The sequence below is a fragment of the Crinia signifera genome, chromosome 3, assembly GCF_055691185.1.
Source record: "Crinia signifera chromosome 3, ASM5569118v1, whole genome shotgun sequence".
Taxonomy (NCBI): Eukaryota; Metazoa; Chordata; class Amphibia; order Anura; family Myobatrachidae; genus Crinia; species Crinia signifera.
Genome location: NC_139219.1, coordinates 43,279,569 through 43,293,807, shown reverse-complemented (window position 1 = coordinate 43,293,807; position 14,239 = coordinate 43,279,569). Strand labels below are relative to the sequence as shown.

Sequence of the window (14,239 nt, the reverse complement as noted above, 5' to 3'; positions counted from 1 at the left end):
AAAATCCTCCCTGACATTATCCATTTTTTTCTGGGGCTGATATACCATCATTCACCAATGAGAAGTTTGGGGGCCTGACGGAAAAGAAACCTTGACGTGATTGATACAGCTTCTCTAACTGTACGTTAGGTCTGCCTACTTGCCTATCATTTTTCTCTGAGAATTGGCGACTGGTGAACCATTTACAATAAGCAGTGGTTCAAAGTCAGTGGGATATTCCTTTGATGTCATGATAGCTATAATTATAGCCAACCAGGGCAGCGAACCATTTTTTCACATGACCTTGACCTTATGCAATGCATGAGCTACACCTGTGTGGTAGCCCTTCACTTCAATATCAGGCACCGCATTCCACTCTAACTAAGGTGTGTTTAATTTAAAGTATGCACTATCTTGATCTGTACTCAGTTGTTGGCACGATCAGCTTTTTTTTTTATGCATCCATAAAACACTTCCAGTTTTCAAGTCTGGCTAATTTCATTGTGAATCTGGGCTACAGTTGAGTACTATAGTATCAACTGATTGGACCACCATTGCTTGAATGCTGCATTGAAGCCAGATGCATATCATGATTCCTAGTGTTAGGGATGGCACCAAGGTGGTATGCAGATGGAGCATCTCCCAGCCAGTGGGAATTGCCAGATTCCCTTAGCTGGTGATCGCCGGCGGAGAAGCGCGGGCATCTCACACGCACACACATCCCTGTCAACACGGCGACAGGGAGCACTTTCCATGCCTGTCTCTGCTTCAGGAGACAGCAGGGTTAGGGGGGAGCAGTGGCAGCTTCTAGGGGCATCGGGGGAGCTGCAGCGAACTGCATCGGAATGGGGCGCGAGCATCTTGTGCACACGCGTCCTCTTCCGGCTCTAATGAGAGCTGCTCTGTCTGTAGGTGGCGCTGTTGCACTTGCCCAGCAGTCCTTAAGCCTCCTGCAGGCTAAGGCTTCACCCATAACAGCCATGTTTATGTGGGCAAATTAGGTCTGTCCCCTCTCCGGTGCCACCAGTTCTTACAGAGGGACAAGGCGGCTATAGGAGGCTGGGCAAGGCACATACAGGACTGGAATCAGACTGGGACACAAAAGGAAAGACCAGACCCACAAGAAAAATACTACTGTGTGCAACTAGCAGGGGACCACTGCTGCAGATGGTATACACAAGCACCACAGCACTGGAGATTGAATTACCAAATACTGGGTACTGATTTACAATGGTGTTAGAGGTGCAGTCCCAGGCAGTGTCTAAATACAATATATTACATGTAGAAAAGGGACAGGACTTGATTGCGGAGCAGAGCTGGCACAGGCGAGCAGATACAGACAGGCAGGACCAGTATAAGAAAGATCGCTAGTAGCAACACAGACAGTACATATATATTACAAAGCGGAGTAGAAGCTACTAGCAACACAGACAGACATTCAGCAGGACCAGACTGTGGGGCAGTTCTGGTTACAGACATACAAATGAGTGAAAACACCGGTACATAAACAGAAGCTCTTAACAGAGCCAGTATAGGCTGGAACACCCATAATCAGACACTTACAGGTAAATAGCAAGCTAGTGTGCCTCAGGGTAACACAGGTTAGTCAGGATTAGATCAGGATTTGTCAGAGAAGACAATCTGTTGCAAGTGCTAGAAACAAGCAGTATAACCAGCACAGAGTTTATGGCAGGCTGAGAAATATAGGGAGCAATATCCAATCAGAACAGCTGGAATGGATAAGTTCCCTAAATGAGGAAAGTCACTGCAGGTGAGCAGCCTGACACTAAGCAGAGTGCTAATTGCCTAATTACAGAATGTGACAGGTGAACTGCACACAGAACAAATAATGGAGTCAGGCTGCATTACACAGACCCACCAGAGGCGGCTCTTAATACCTAGCAGCTAATTGCATTCATAATGTATTTACTCTCATGCTTACTTGATGCCTGGAAGGCAAACATTGCAATAGATGAGTTTACCTGTTTAAATGCAGGTGAAAACCTGTGGAACAAGGGGCCATTACCTGTTATGTGGTCTGTGTGTAAATTACCACAGGTTTCTGGATATTTGTATACGTGTTACTTTACTAGCGGCAGTCAAGCTGAATAATGGCAGGGATGCCCTACATATGAAAGCAACACAGCATACATCTACAGTATTTGGTCTTAACACTACTTCCCTGAGGGTTAACTGAAAAATTTAGCATGTTCATTCATTGGCTTGCTGGTAGAAGTTTGAGATTACATGGTAGGCTGAAGAACCAGTAGGATAGGGTATGCAGTCAGAATGTAGACTGAATGTTAATATGGTCAAAATGTCAGCATTGTTTATGTAAACAGACAGAATATTGGCACATGATGTTAGTGTTAAGCCCCATACACACGAATCAATGTATAATTTTTGTTTCACCTATTGTGTATACTCATTATGGTTAATGATGTGCACTCCCACTGGTCCTTAACGATGTCCTCCGTCACCTATACATGCAGCTCAATCTTGACTATGTCATCAATGACTGTATGCAGTCATTGCATGCAGATGACATCACTCAACAGTTTTGTTCAGTGTGGATGCGCTTCGTTGTCTGACCGGGAACCAGCAGGAACTTTTGACAATATCGCACACAGAGCAATATCGTCTAAATGCGACCATTTTGTACACCCGATTAATGTGAATAACAAACTTCAAAGCAAACTACAGGTTGACTATCCATTATCCGGGACCACAAGTATTTTGGATAAGGGATTTTTTTTGGATTTTGGAATATATATTTTTTCACACTTACCTGATCGCCTGGTGGTACCCCAATGGTCCCCAGATGAGCACGGTGTCCCCCGGTGTCCATGGCGGCCTTCAGGATCCTCTTCAGCAGCATCTCCGGCCCGAGGGGTGCATTGCGTAAGTGTATCACCAGTGCGCACTCGCGCAATGCACCCCTGGGACCGGTGATGCCGCTGAAGAGGATCCCGGAGACAGCCGTGAACATCGGGGGACGAGATAGCTATGAAAAAAAGGGGTGAGGGGGAAGAAAGAAAATCACGGTTTTCTAAAAATTTAAGATTTTGGAATACACGGATAAGGGAGATCCGACCTGTATATACATTTTTCTTTATTGAACTTTTACATCTAACTTTTATTTTTACTACTGACTTATTTTTCTGTATCAACTGCTTTGAAACTGATGCTCATAATTTACATGGTGAGGACAATGGGAAAACAGTATGGCCACAGATAAAGAGCTGCCATCTTGTTAGCTTTAGAAGAAGGTACAATAAAGTGCTGCCTAATTATGCCCAGTATTCTCGAGAAACCTGGCTATTCATCTATCAGAAAATAGGGTTGGCTGTGAATGGTTACATTGTTTAGAGACCAGCTCTCTTTCTGAGTTTTGAAGTGGCGTAGCATGGTTTTAATAAAATGTACTGGCCTCTGTGACCCCTACTCATTTGGTTCTTTCAGATGCAAGGAGGAGAGCCTGCGCTGCTTACCACGCCAATGGTTAGGCCACGTCTTGGAGGAAATTAAATCTAGCGATTCGTCTTCTAGACTCTGTGCAACCAGGCGCAGTGCTGGAATTCCATTCTACATACAGGTACTTAGCACACTGTGCCTAGTTTATTTTTTGGGGGGAATGAAGCTATCAAGTTCTTTACTCCATTACGCAAAAGAGTCTCTGACCTCGATATTTTCCTAATAAAATCTCATATGATCTCTTACTCTATATAAAAGAGAGAGATGGTGGATTGATATAAGATCTTTGGTCTCATGAGGCTAAATGTAAAGATTAACTTTGCTACCTTCCAACATGTAATGTAATATTCTTTATAAACTAATCCACAAGTCCTGCGATAAGATCCATCGGCTTTTGATTTTTTTTTTTAACGGATGGTACAGGAAACAACAATTGGATACAGAATAGAAAATGGTCAAACTTGATCAATCACATAAACACCAAACCAACAATAAGTACAATATAATTATAACATAAGATCAGGGGCGTGTAAAAGGGAACAAGCATTTATAGTCTGATCGGGGGGGGAGGGGGGGGGCACAGTTTGGGTTCACCTAACTTTTTTTTAGTTCCTTATGCTGCACTGCCATTAATGATTTAAAGTTTAAGTTAATTAAAAATGTTTTTGGCTTTTACCATACACCCCACAACCCTACATTATGGCCCTTATTCAGATCGCAGTACAAATTTGTTCTCACAATGGGCAAAACCATGTGCACTGCAGGCGGGGCAGATGTAACGTGCAGGATGCCGGACGGGGTCCCGACAGTCAAAACACCGACAGCCGGGTTCCGGACGGCCGTCGGCTATTTTCCCTTGTGGGGGTCCACGACCTCCATAGAGGGAGAATAGAATGGGGTGCCCGCAAGGGACTTTGTTGCGCTCGCCATGCTGTCTGGGTCTGGCCAGTTGGGATCCCGACGTCGGGCTAATGACTGTCGGGATCCCGTCTGTCGGACCCCTGTACCACACCCCATGTGCAGAGAGAGTTAGATTTGGGAGAGTTATTTCGTTTCTGTGCAGGGTAAATACTGGCTGCATTATTTTTACACTGCAATTCAGATTTCAGTTTCAATACAAACCCCCCCCCCCCCCAAATTTAACTATCTCTACACATGTTACATCTGCCCCACCTGCAGTGCACATGGTTTTGCCCATTTTGAGTGCAAATTTGTACTGCGATCAGATCTGAATAAGGGCCTATATGTGATATTTGAAATGGTATATGGTCATTAGGTTGACCCTATTAAGGTCGACAGGCCTTAGGTCAACATGGCTAAGGTCAACAGGGTTGGACGGTTGACACTATGCATTAGGTCAACAATGGCACAGTCGACATGAGTTGTTCACTTTTTTTTTTGAGCCAACATGTGCCAAGAGGCGGTATTTTATCTACCATCCACTAGGGTGTGGAAGGAGAACAGAACATGGCTAGCGCAGCAGTACACTTTGACGGTGTCCATGCCAACTATGTCGACATTCGGGACAAACAAATGTGAAAAACTCACGACGACCTGTTTGGCTGTTGACCTTGCCTTTATTGACCTAATGCTTGTGTCGACCTTCCAACACTGTCGACTTTAGCCATGTTGACCCTTTTCGAGTGTCAACCAAATGCATGTCGACCTAAATTGAGTCAACCTAATGACCATACCCTTTGAAATCCAAGTTCTAGCCATTTTAATCCCCTGAAGCACCACATGGAGCAGTTCCTGAGGATAGGTTCTTCTTGGAAATTGTTCAGCAAATGCTCTGATTTGTTCTAGAACTTTATTCCTTTTAGCTCTTTTCCTTCTATACCGCGTGTAGGGAACTTTCATTTTTGGACTACAATGCTCAGAAATGACTATAGTAAAGCTTTGTATAATTCATATCTCCATAGTCTCTATCACAACGAGGCAACATACATTTTTATAGCTGCTTTTAGATTTATGCTTTGGGAACTGTAAAAATGAAGGTCAGGAACTTTTCTTCTTGCTTTAGCAGCATGTGACAATGGATTTCTGTGTGTACTTTTTGTCATGATAGTCCCTGAACCATAACTGAATTAATGTTCCTGCTCTTCGGTCTCACATTAACATTTACAGCACTGAAGATCTTATAGAAAGCTTAGATTTCACACGGCTTTCAGAACAGTATTCGGTGCTTCTTTTACTTAGTTTAGAAACACAGATATGATTGCAGGCCATGTCTGGCTCAATGTGCAGTTATAAATATAGTTTGTGGAGTACCCAAGTTTTATTCTCTAAATCTGCACATTTACCTTAGAATTTGACGGCAGATAAGAACCACTTGGCCCATCTAGTCTGCCCCTTTTTTTAAACATGTTACCTCAAACCATATTTGATCCTTATTTTTTTGTAAGGATATCAATATGCTTATCCCAAGCATGTTTAAATTGTACTACTGTATTTGCGTCTACCACCTCTGATGGGAGGCTATTCCACTTATCTACTACTCTTTCTGTGAAAAAATTCTTCCTCACATTTCCCCTGAATCTTCCTCCCTCTAGTTTCAGTGCATGTCCTCGTGTTCTGTTGCTCCTCTTTCTGTGAAGAATGTCTCCCACCTGTACCTTGTTAAAACCCTTGATATATTTGAAAGTTTCTATCATGTCCCCCCTTTCCCTTCTCTGCTCTGAAGTATACATATTAAGATATTTTACTCTTTCCTGGTACGTTTTGTGATGTAGGCCATGCACCATTTTAGTTGCTCTTCTTTGTACAGTCTCTAATGTATTTATATCCTTCTGGAGATATGGCCTCCAGAACTGAACACAATACTCTAGGTGAGGTCGTACCAATGACCTATACAGTGACATTATTACTTCTTTCTTTCTACTGCTGATACCTCTCCCTATGCTGATACCTCTCCCTACTACCTTGTAGTCCTATTGTACTTTGGACCAGATGTATCAAGCTTCAAAAAGTGATAAAATGGAGAGTGATAAACAACCAGCCAATCAGCTCCTGTCATGTCACAGGCTGGGTTTGAAAAATGACAGGTAGGAGCTGATTGTTTATCACTCCATTTTATTACTTTTTGAAGCTTGAATACACCTGGCCCATTATTTGGCTGATAAGTTTGTACCGAACGTGGTTCCCCGATAATAAGACAATCCTTTTTTTTTTTTTCGGTCCAACAATCACCATAGGGCTTATTTTCGGGATATGGCCTATTTTTATTAACATTGACAACTATTATTAATTAAATTAAACAGGTAAGTGAGAACAAAAAAAAAAATCTGTCTAAAAAATGATCATGTCACCTTCTTCAACAACATCATCATAAGTGTCCATACCCTGAATTCCGCACGCCAGCATCATTCACAGAAAACAAAGTACAGGCGGACCTGGTAGTAGTGTAGTGTAGCACAAGGACCGGGCAAAATGGGGATTTAGCTAGGTCTTGTTTTCGGATAGGGCTTATTTTGGACTGTTCTGCAGAAGTAAGGGTAGGTCTTATTATCGGGGAAACACAGTAGTGGAAATAGTCATTTCTCCTTGGTTTAAACTCTGCTTTGTGCAATTTTAGTCTCTTTGAAAAAGGTCAATATGGTGGACTACAGTATTTGGGCTTGTTCAGCTACTTACTGTATTGTGTGCACTTAGGGCCTAATTCAGACCTGACCTCTGGACTCCCGCCCCGTGCAAGCCTGCAAACTGCTCAGCACTTAGCCGCTCACCATTTCATGATTTTCCCTCTGAGCGCAGACTGTGTGTAGCCCAGGACTTAGTCGGCAGGTGCAATAGATTCCGTAGAAACTGGGCCGGAGCTGATGTCACGTGACTTTCCCTCAAACACCTACCCACGCTAGCGTTTTCCTAGACACCAGTTACCGCCCCCAAATGTCAGCTTCCTGTCAATCAACTTGTGTAAATTCAGCGATAAAGGAAAAAAAAGTAGCAGTATTTAATGGCAGGATGGCTGCAGGCATACGTTCCACAGGCCGTAAGCATGCGCAGTCTATGAATAATAGTCTGGCCTGCGGATTTGCAGCCTTGCAATCAGGTCTGAATTAGACCTTAGAGGGTTATTCTGGTTCACTCGCAAAGGCAAATTCACTCTCAGATGGACAAAACCATGCTGCACTGCAGGAGGGGCTGATGTAACATGTGCAGAGAGAGCTACATTTGGGTGGGGTGTGTACTTCAAACTGATATCTATATTGCAGTGTGAAAATATAGCAACCAGTATTTACCCTGCACAGAAACAAAATGACTCACCCAAATCTAGCTCTCTGCACATGTTACTTTGTTTCTGTGCAGGGTAAATACTGGCTGCTTTATTTTCACACCTCTTTAAAATGATGCCGGATTGAGGAGGTTGGCACAGTTTCATCTGCCCTGTTGACCGCCATCATGTGCCCCCCTGTGAAGTCTAAAGGTGCCCATACACTAGTAAGATTTATCTTCAGATCTGGCTGGTAGGAACAAAAACATGGTTATGGATGAGTGACAGTTTGGCAGTTTTCCAGCATTTCCAAGCAAATGGTCAACTGTCATTTGCTCTCATCCATAACCATGTTTTTGTTCCAACCAGCCAGATCTGCAGATAAATCTGCGTGTGTATGGCCACCTTTATGTTTGTCCTGGCTGAATGGCTCTACGCAGCCTTTTGGAGTAAACCTTTACTTCTCAGTTGACTTCATAAACACCTATATTAAAAATGTATATATAAAGGTAAACAGCCAACAATAAAGGTGCAACATTTTTATTTTATTTAGAATTTTGCTGATCATTATGAAATATGCGTGCCAAGTGAATTTGTCAACATTGGTGTTAAAATTGGCAAAGCAAACATTTTTATTCATCATAATGACCTGCAATGTTTACATTTTTTTTTTTAATTCGTATAACAAATGTGAGCGACGCTGGCATTTTTAGGCAATATTTTGCATATCTCAGAGCTTTTGCCACTCCTATTTTGTGCTTCTCTCACACAGATATTGGCACTCAAAGGGTTAACGCTTCATTTAGGTAATATGAGCCAAGTATCCCACAATGCCTTCCTCCGTAATGGACATATGTTGGTGACCTGTTAAATTGATACATTTTCCCGTTCGTGAACCTAGCATCACGGTCCCGATAAGTAACTCTAGAAAATGACATTTCTGTTTTGTGAGACTCTTGTCCGGCTCAACAGGCCTCCTGCTTGAGATAAATTGCAACAAAGATGTTTGGTTTATTTAAACAAAGATTTATTGTTTCAATTAAAACATAATTTTCTGGCTGCCAAACAAAATCCTATCTAAGGAAAGGTAGATTTCTATTCTAGGTACCATAAAACTGGAATCCGCCAAGGTCGGGAACCTTTCTCGCCATCAATACCCTTGCTGTAACAACAAGTGACAATGGGTTCCTAAGTATGCTAGCAGAGTTGCATTTTTTAAAATATCAAATTAACTTTTTTTATCACAGGAACCGCTGAACCACAGCCGCATTCATTATCCCGCTGTTAGGCTCCGTATTGAACCTGACAGTACAGGAGATTCTGGATAAGTCTTGAATTTCACAATTGCAACTGCAAAACATTTGGATTTACTTAATTTTGCTTTCTGTGTTGGCATTCTGTAACATTCAGTGGGGTTTTGTAGCTAGGGTGATTTACAGCTTGGTTCGGACTGCCAGTACTAAGCCACAAGGGTGGTTGTTAATAATCTTCGTTTCATGATATCAAAGAAAGATAACTTAAATTATAGTAACAGAACCCAGCGCTGTTGGTGCTTGTGCTCCCCTAATGTTTGTGCATGTAATATCTATTTTCTATGCATTGCATATATTTGTTGTACTAGAGCATTTTAAAATGGTGGTGTCTAGGGCAAGAGACAACCTAAGAAAACTGCAGTGTCCAATAAAACCGTAAATATCAGCACCATTTTTGTTCACATATAACAAGTAAAATCCACAAGTACCAATTAGGTTTAGCATAAAAGTACAAACCACTTTTAGTAACCAAGGGGTAAGGGTAGGTGAGAGGGGAAGTGGCATATTGTAGTTGACCTCGAAGAAAGACTGAAATGAGGTAGGGGAATTGTTATGATTCAAGTCATGTTCTAGTCCCATCTGCCACATACACCCCACATCTCCTGCATGGGTGGCCTTGGCAGGTACAAGGTGATACTGTAAGTATTTCACACAAGATATTGAGGGCTATTCAGAGTCGATCGCTACACAGATGAGAAGCATGGATGTGCAAGCCCCAGTAGCAACAAATAGCGAAAAATAATAACTTGCAATTGCCTCACAATTTGACGGACCGGAAGTCAGTATTTAAGAGTGGTAACCGGCCATTTTCTTGGAGCACCTGGAAAACCGCAAGCATGCTCAGGCGGTTTCAGGATGGGCCTGTGACGCCCGTTGTCCTTGATCAGCCTGAATTTGTCCTAGAGTTGAGGTGTAGGGTTAGACTTTCTCACATTTGCACAGACTGGGAGAATCATTTGATGGTGAGGGAATTGCGTATGGATTTGCAGTGAATAGCGAAGTTTTAACAATTCATTCTCAGACTTGCACAGGGCGGGCTTTACTCTGTTTGGGCTGTGGCTGACTACTCTGTCTTCTGCAAATTTGCAGATGACCAATCCGATCTGAATCGGGCCCATTGTCTGTGACATAGCTACTCTTTGGCCCTTATTCAGATCTGATTGCAGTACAAATTTGTTCTCAAAATGGGCAAAACCACTTGCACTGCAGGTGGGGCAGATTTAACTTGTGCAGAGAGTTGAATTTGGATGGGGTGTGTTGAAACTGAAATCCAAATTGCAGTGTAAAAATAATGCAGTGAGTATTTACCCTGCACAGAAACAAAATAAATCACACAAATCTAACTCTCTCTATACATATTACATCTGCCCCACCTGCAGTGCACATGGTTTTGCCCATTACGAGAACAAATTTGTACTGCGATCAGATCTGAATAAGGGCCTTTATGTATGGATGGAGAGAACCATTAAAGAGGACCCTTGACTTTGAGTGTATTTATTAATACACATGGAAATCTTTGAGCAAACATTGAATACTAGTAAACGTCACCAAAATTAAAATCCCAGCGAACTCACAACAGTATTCATAAATATACGCGAATGTCATCCATCTTTCACAATGATTTACATTTTGGACTGTGGATATATACATTAGCGCACAGCGACATATTTAATGAACCAAATTTTCTAAAAAAAATGCAATAGATTTGCTTTATTTTTTGGTATAAACCTTCTTGACCCACGTAAGCCAAACCCGGAGCCTGCATTTGACGCCTCCATTGTCTGCAGCGCCAAAAATGACATCATGTGTTTGCTGTGCTGTGACTTGCGCTGGATCCTTTCCGTGTAACATGGCACAGTATCCTAAACCAACAGGGGGTTAAAGTTTAGTGGAAGAACAAGTATTTGTTCATACACCACTTTATAAGACTTTTATTTGCTTAGTTAACACTTTCATTTATATAACGGCATAAAATGGCATCTGGCATGTCCTATTTCCTGTTATGAAAGATTTACTTTTGAAGGCTTGTCGTCTAGAGCCTTCAGGTTATTACTTAGCTGTGCATTGAAAAGCAGTGAAAGATGTGCTTATATTATAAACCATTGCTTTTATTAACTAGCATTGCGTTTACACTGCTGTGTTCCTACTTGCTCATTAGGGATCAGCCGTGCTCTGGGAGCAGGACTGTGAATGCCGATTCTGTTTTAGGTGCATTGGACTAGGGTAGAGCATCTTCTTGTGACCGCTTTTTGGGGCAGATGTATTAAGCCAGCTGAGGAGATAAACTGGAGATAAAGTGGAAGGAGATAATGCACCAGCCAATCAGCTCCGAACTGTCATATTTCAAACACAGCTGATTGGCTGGTGCGTTATCTCCTTCCACTTTATCTCCAGTTTATCTCTTCGCCTGGCTTAATACATCTGCCCCAAAGTATCTCCTGAATGTCCGTGCGCTCCCAGGTTTGCAGTAGGCGATTGTAGAACAATCAGCCTGATTGATGATCGGAATTTTTCCTGCAGTGCAGAGTATTTCTGGAGGCAAATGTGCTAATCATGTGCGATGCATGGATCAGCCCGCTGGTGTGAATTTTACCCTGTACACTGAGCAAGTTGCATATGGCATGGACAGGGGTATACTAGGGAGAGGAGGCAAGAAGCAAGCACTATGAAGCCTGCACATTTAGATGATGAAAGTGCACGTCTTTGAGGGGCTCTTCAATGTTACACTAGGTTTACTGTCCCTTTTACATTCTTAAATACATATGTAAAAGTGTCATCATTTTCTAATGAATCCGCAGATCTTTTTATATTTTATATATTGAATGTTTTTTTATTATATTTTATATATTGAATGTTTTTTTTTTTAATCTTTTTTTTTATTTTTTATTTTTTGGGGGGGGGGGGGGGGGGGGGGGGGGGGGACGACATTTCACATTTATAGTCACCTAGGCCACCTAAGCTTCAAAAGTGATGAAATGGAGAGTGATAAACATACAGCCAATCAGCTCCTATCTGCCATGTCACAAACCGTATTTGAAAAATGTCAGACAGGAGAGGATTGGCTGGCTGTTTATCACTCTCCATTTTATCACTTTTGAAGCTTAGTGAATCTGGCCCCTAATAACAAAGTAATAATCATCTTACGTTGGACAATTGCAATGCAAAATTTTCTATATGTCTGAACTGTGAACTTTGTCGAATTATGTTTTTTCCCCTAAAGTACAGTGATACTGTATATAATGATTAAACTGTAGTCTAATGTAGTGTATCGAGCATTCACTGATACTGTATGACATGAGTATACTTTAGGATAATGTCTTTTTTGTCTTATTGCACATTTAACAACATAAGTATACTGTGGGCTGTTGCCTTTTATCTAACATCCACTGATATAACATGACTCACTGATATAACCAGGACAGCACGGATGGTGTAATGGTTGGCATTACTGCCTCATAGCGCTGAGGTCATGGGTTTCATTTCCACCATGGCCCTGTGCTGAGTTTGTATGTTCTCCCTGTGCTTGTGTGGGTTTCCTCCGGGTACTCCAATTTTCTCCCTCAATCCAAAAATATACTGGTCAACTAATTGGCTCCCTCCCCCCCAAAAAAAATTACCCTAGAATCACTGTGTGTGCGTGTACATGTGGTAGGGAATATAGATTGTAAGCTCCACTGGGGCAGGGACTGATGTGAATGTTCAAATATTATCTGTACAGCGCTGCGGAATATGTGTGCGCTATATAAGAAACTGTTAATAAATAAATAAATTAAATACATGAGTATACTGTGTGCTAATGCCTTTTATCAAACATCCCGTGATACGATAAGTATAGTGTATGCCAGTGATAGGCAACCTGATACACTTTGGGGACTGCATTGGACTGCAATCTACTCTTCAATAGGGCCATTAATACTCTTAATTCAGCACAAAGTTAAGTTAGTACATTTAATGATTGAGTGGCATCTACTGTTGATCAATAGCGGTTGACCTAGACTGTTTTGACTTAATGACTCATACCCCTACAGGTTCAGCCTTCTATGCAATTATTTTGGCATGTGTGTCTCCCCCCCCCCCCCCCCCCCTCCCCTCTCCCCTCTCCCCTCTCCCCTCTCCCCTTCTCCCTGTCTTCCCAGTGCCAGGTTCTCCACAAAGCCTCTAGTGCATATACTGTATATCATGTGCTAAGCCTGCTCAAACCTGCTGATGTGTCCAGTACAGCATATGAGAACCCCTGCTGCGAAGAATGCTGACGGATACATGGGCAGATAAAACCCATTGAGTCTAGTCTGCAGGCCTAGAAGTAGGTCAGCTTTGCCTTATTCCGTGGGTTCCTGTACAATCTCAACATTGAACTGGTTTGTAAGTTCAAAGACTTTCAAACAAAGCTGCCACTGTTACATGTGTTTCTGCAATCTAAATGTGGCAAATAGAAAGGGCATCTGATTATGCAAAAGTTTGAAACTTCTCATCAGCATCTGTGAGTCACGTACTCGTTTACAGTATTTACACAAATCTCATTCATTAGCCTAAACTCTTTTTTTTTCTTCTAAAAGTAAAACAGCTTAAAGTAAGTTCCTAATGGTCATGTAGGCTATTTCAGCCACAATGGGTCGCCTATCCCTGTATTTGTGGGTTCAAAACAACCACCTTGCCCATTTATGCTCTGGTCAAGTTGTTAGAACACTGATTGACAATAAATGCAGTTTGTTCTTGATTGTTGTCTGCAGTTATTGTGTCCAATAGGCTCTTACCATTCCGCCCATGTGCCAACAGCTGTTTCTGCCTGTTTTGTACAAGTGAGGTTAGATTGTACATAAATCGGTACACATAGGTGTCTTGTCCAATCTGTCTGGTTGGAACAAAAATCTGGTAACTTATGGGAGCAAATGACAGGTGTCCCTTTACTTTGAAATGCTGGAAAACTGACAAGAACGGTCATTCAGATATTACCAGATTTTTGTTCCAACCAGCCAGATTGGACAATAAATCTTTAGGTGTATGGCCATCTTTAAACACCCACATCCTCAAATGTGTATTCAAGTTGCTTGGGGCACCAATTGGAAATATTGCCACCCCCGGCATTACTGATCTTGTATTCCCAGTGCAGAATGCTACTTTCACTGATAAATACCCAATTCCTCCTTTGACAGGCTCCAAACTGTTAGTTGTGGGTGGTCTTCAAGGATAATCTAGAAAACCATAGCATACTTACATATTTCTGTGCTGTTAGCATTAGACATTGGGACCCCCTTACAGC

At 42.0% G+C, this 14,239-nt stretch overlaps 1 protein-coding gene across 1 annotated transcript in view; it reads left to right on the top strand.

Annotated features, from left to right (window-relative positions):
• THADA (THADA armadillo repeat containing) overlaps window positions 1-14,239 on the top strand; it is a 544,422-nt gene that overhangs the window by 144,419 nt on the left and 385,764 nt on the right. Inside the window, exon 23 of the mRNA XM_083175704.1 lies at window positions 3,442-3,574. Coding sequence (XP_083031830.1) covers window positions 3,442-3,574 — 133 coding nt within the window. The remainder of the gene's footprint in view (window positions 1-3,441; window positions 3,575-14,239) is intronic.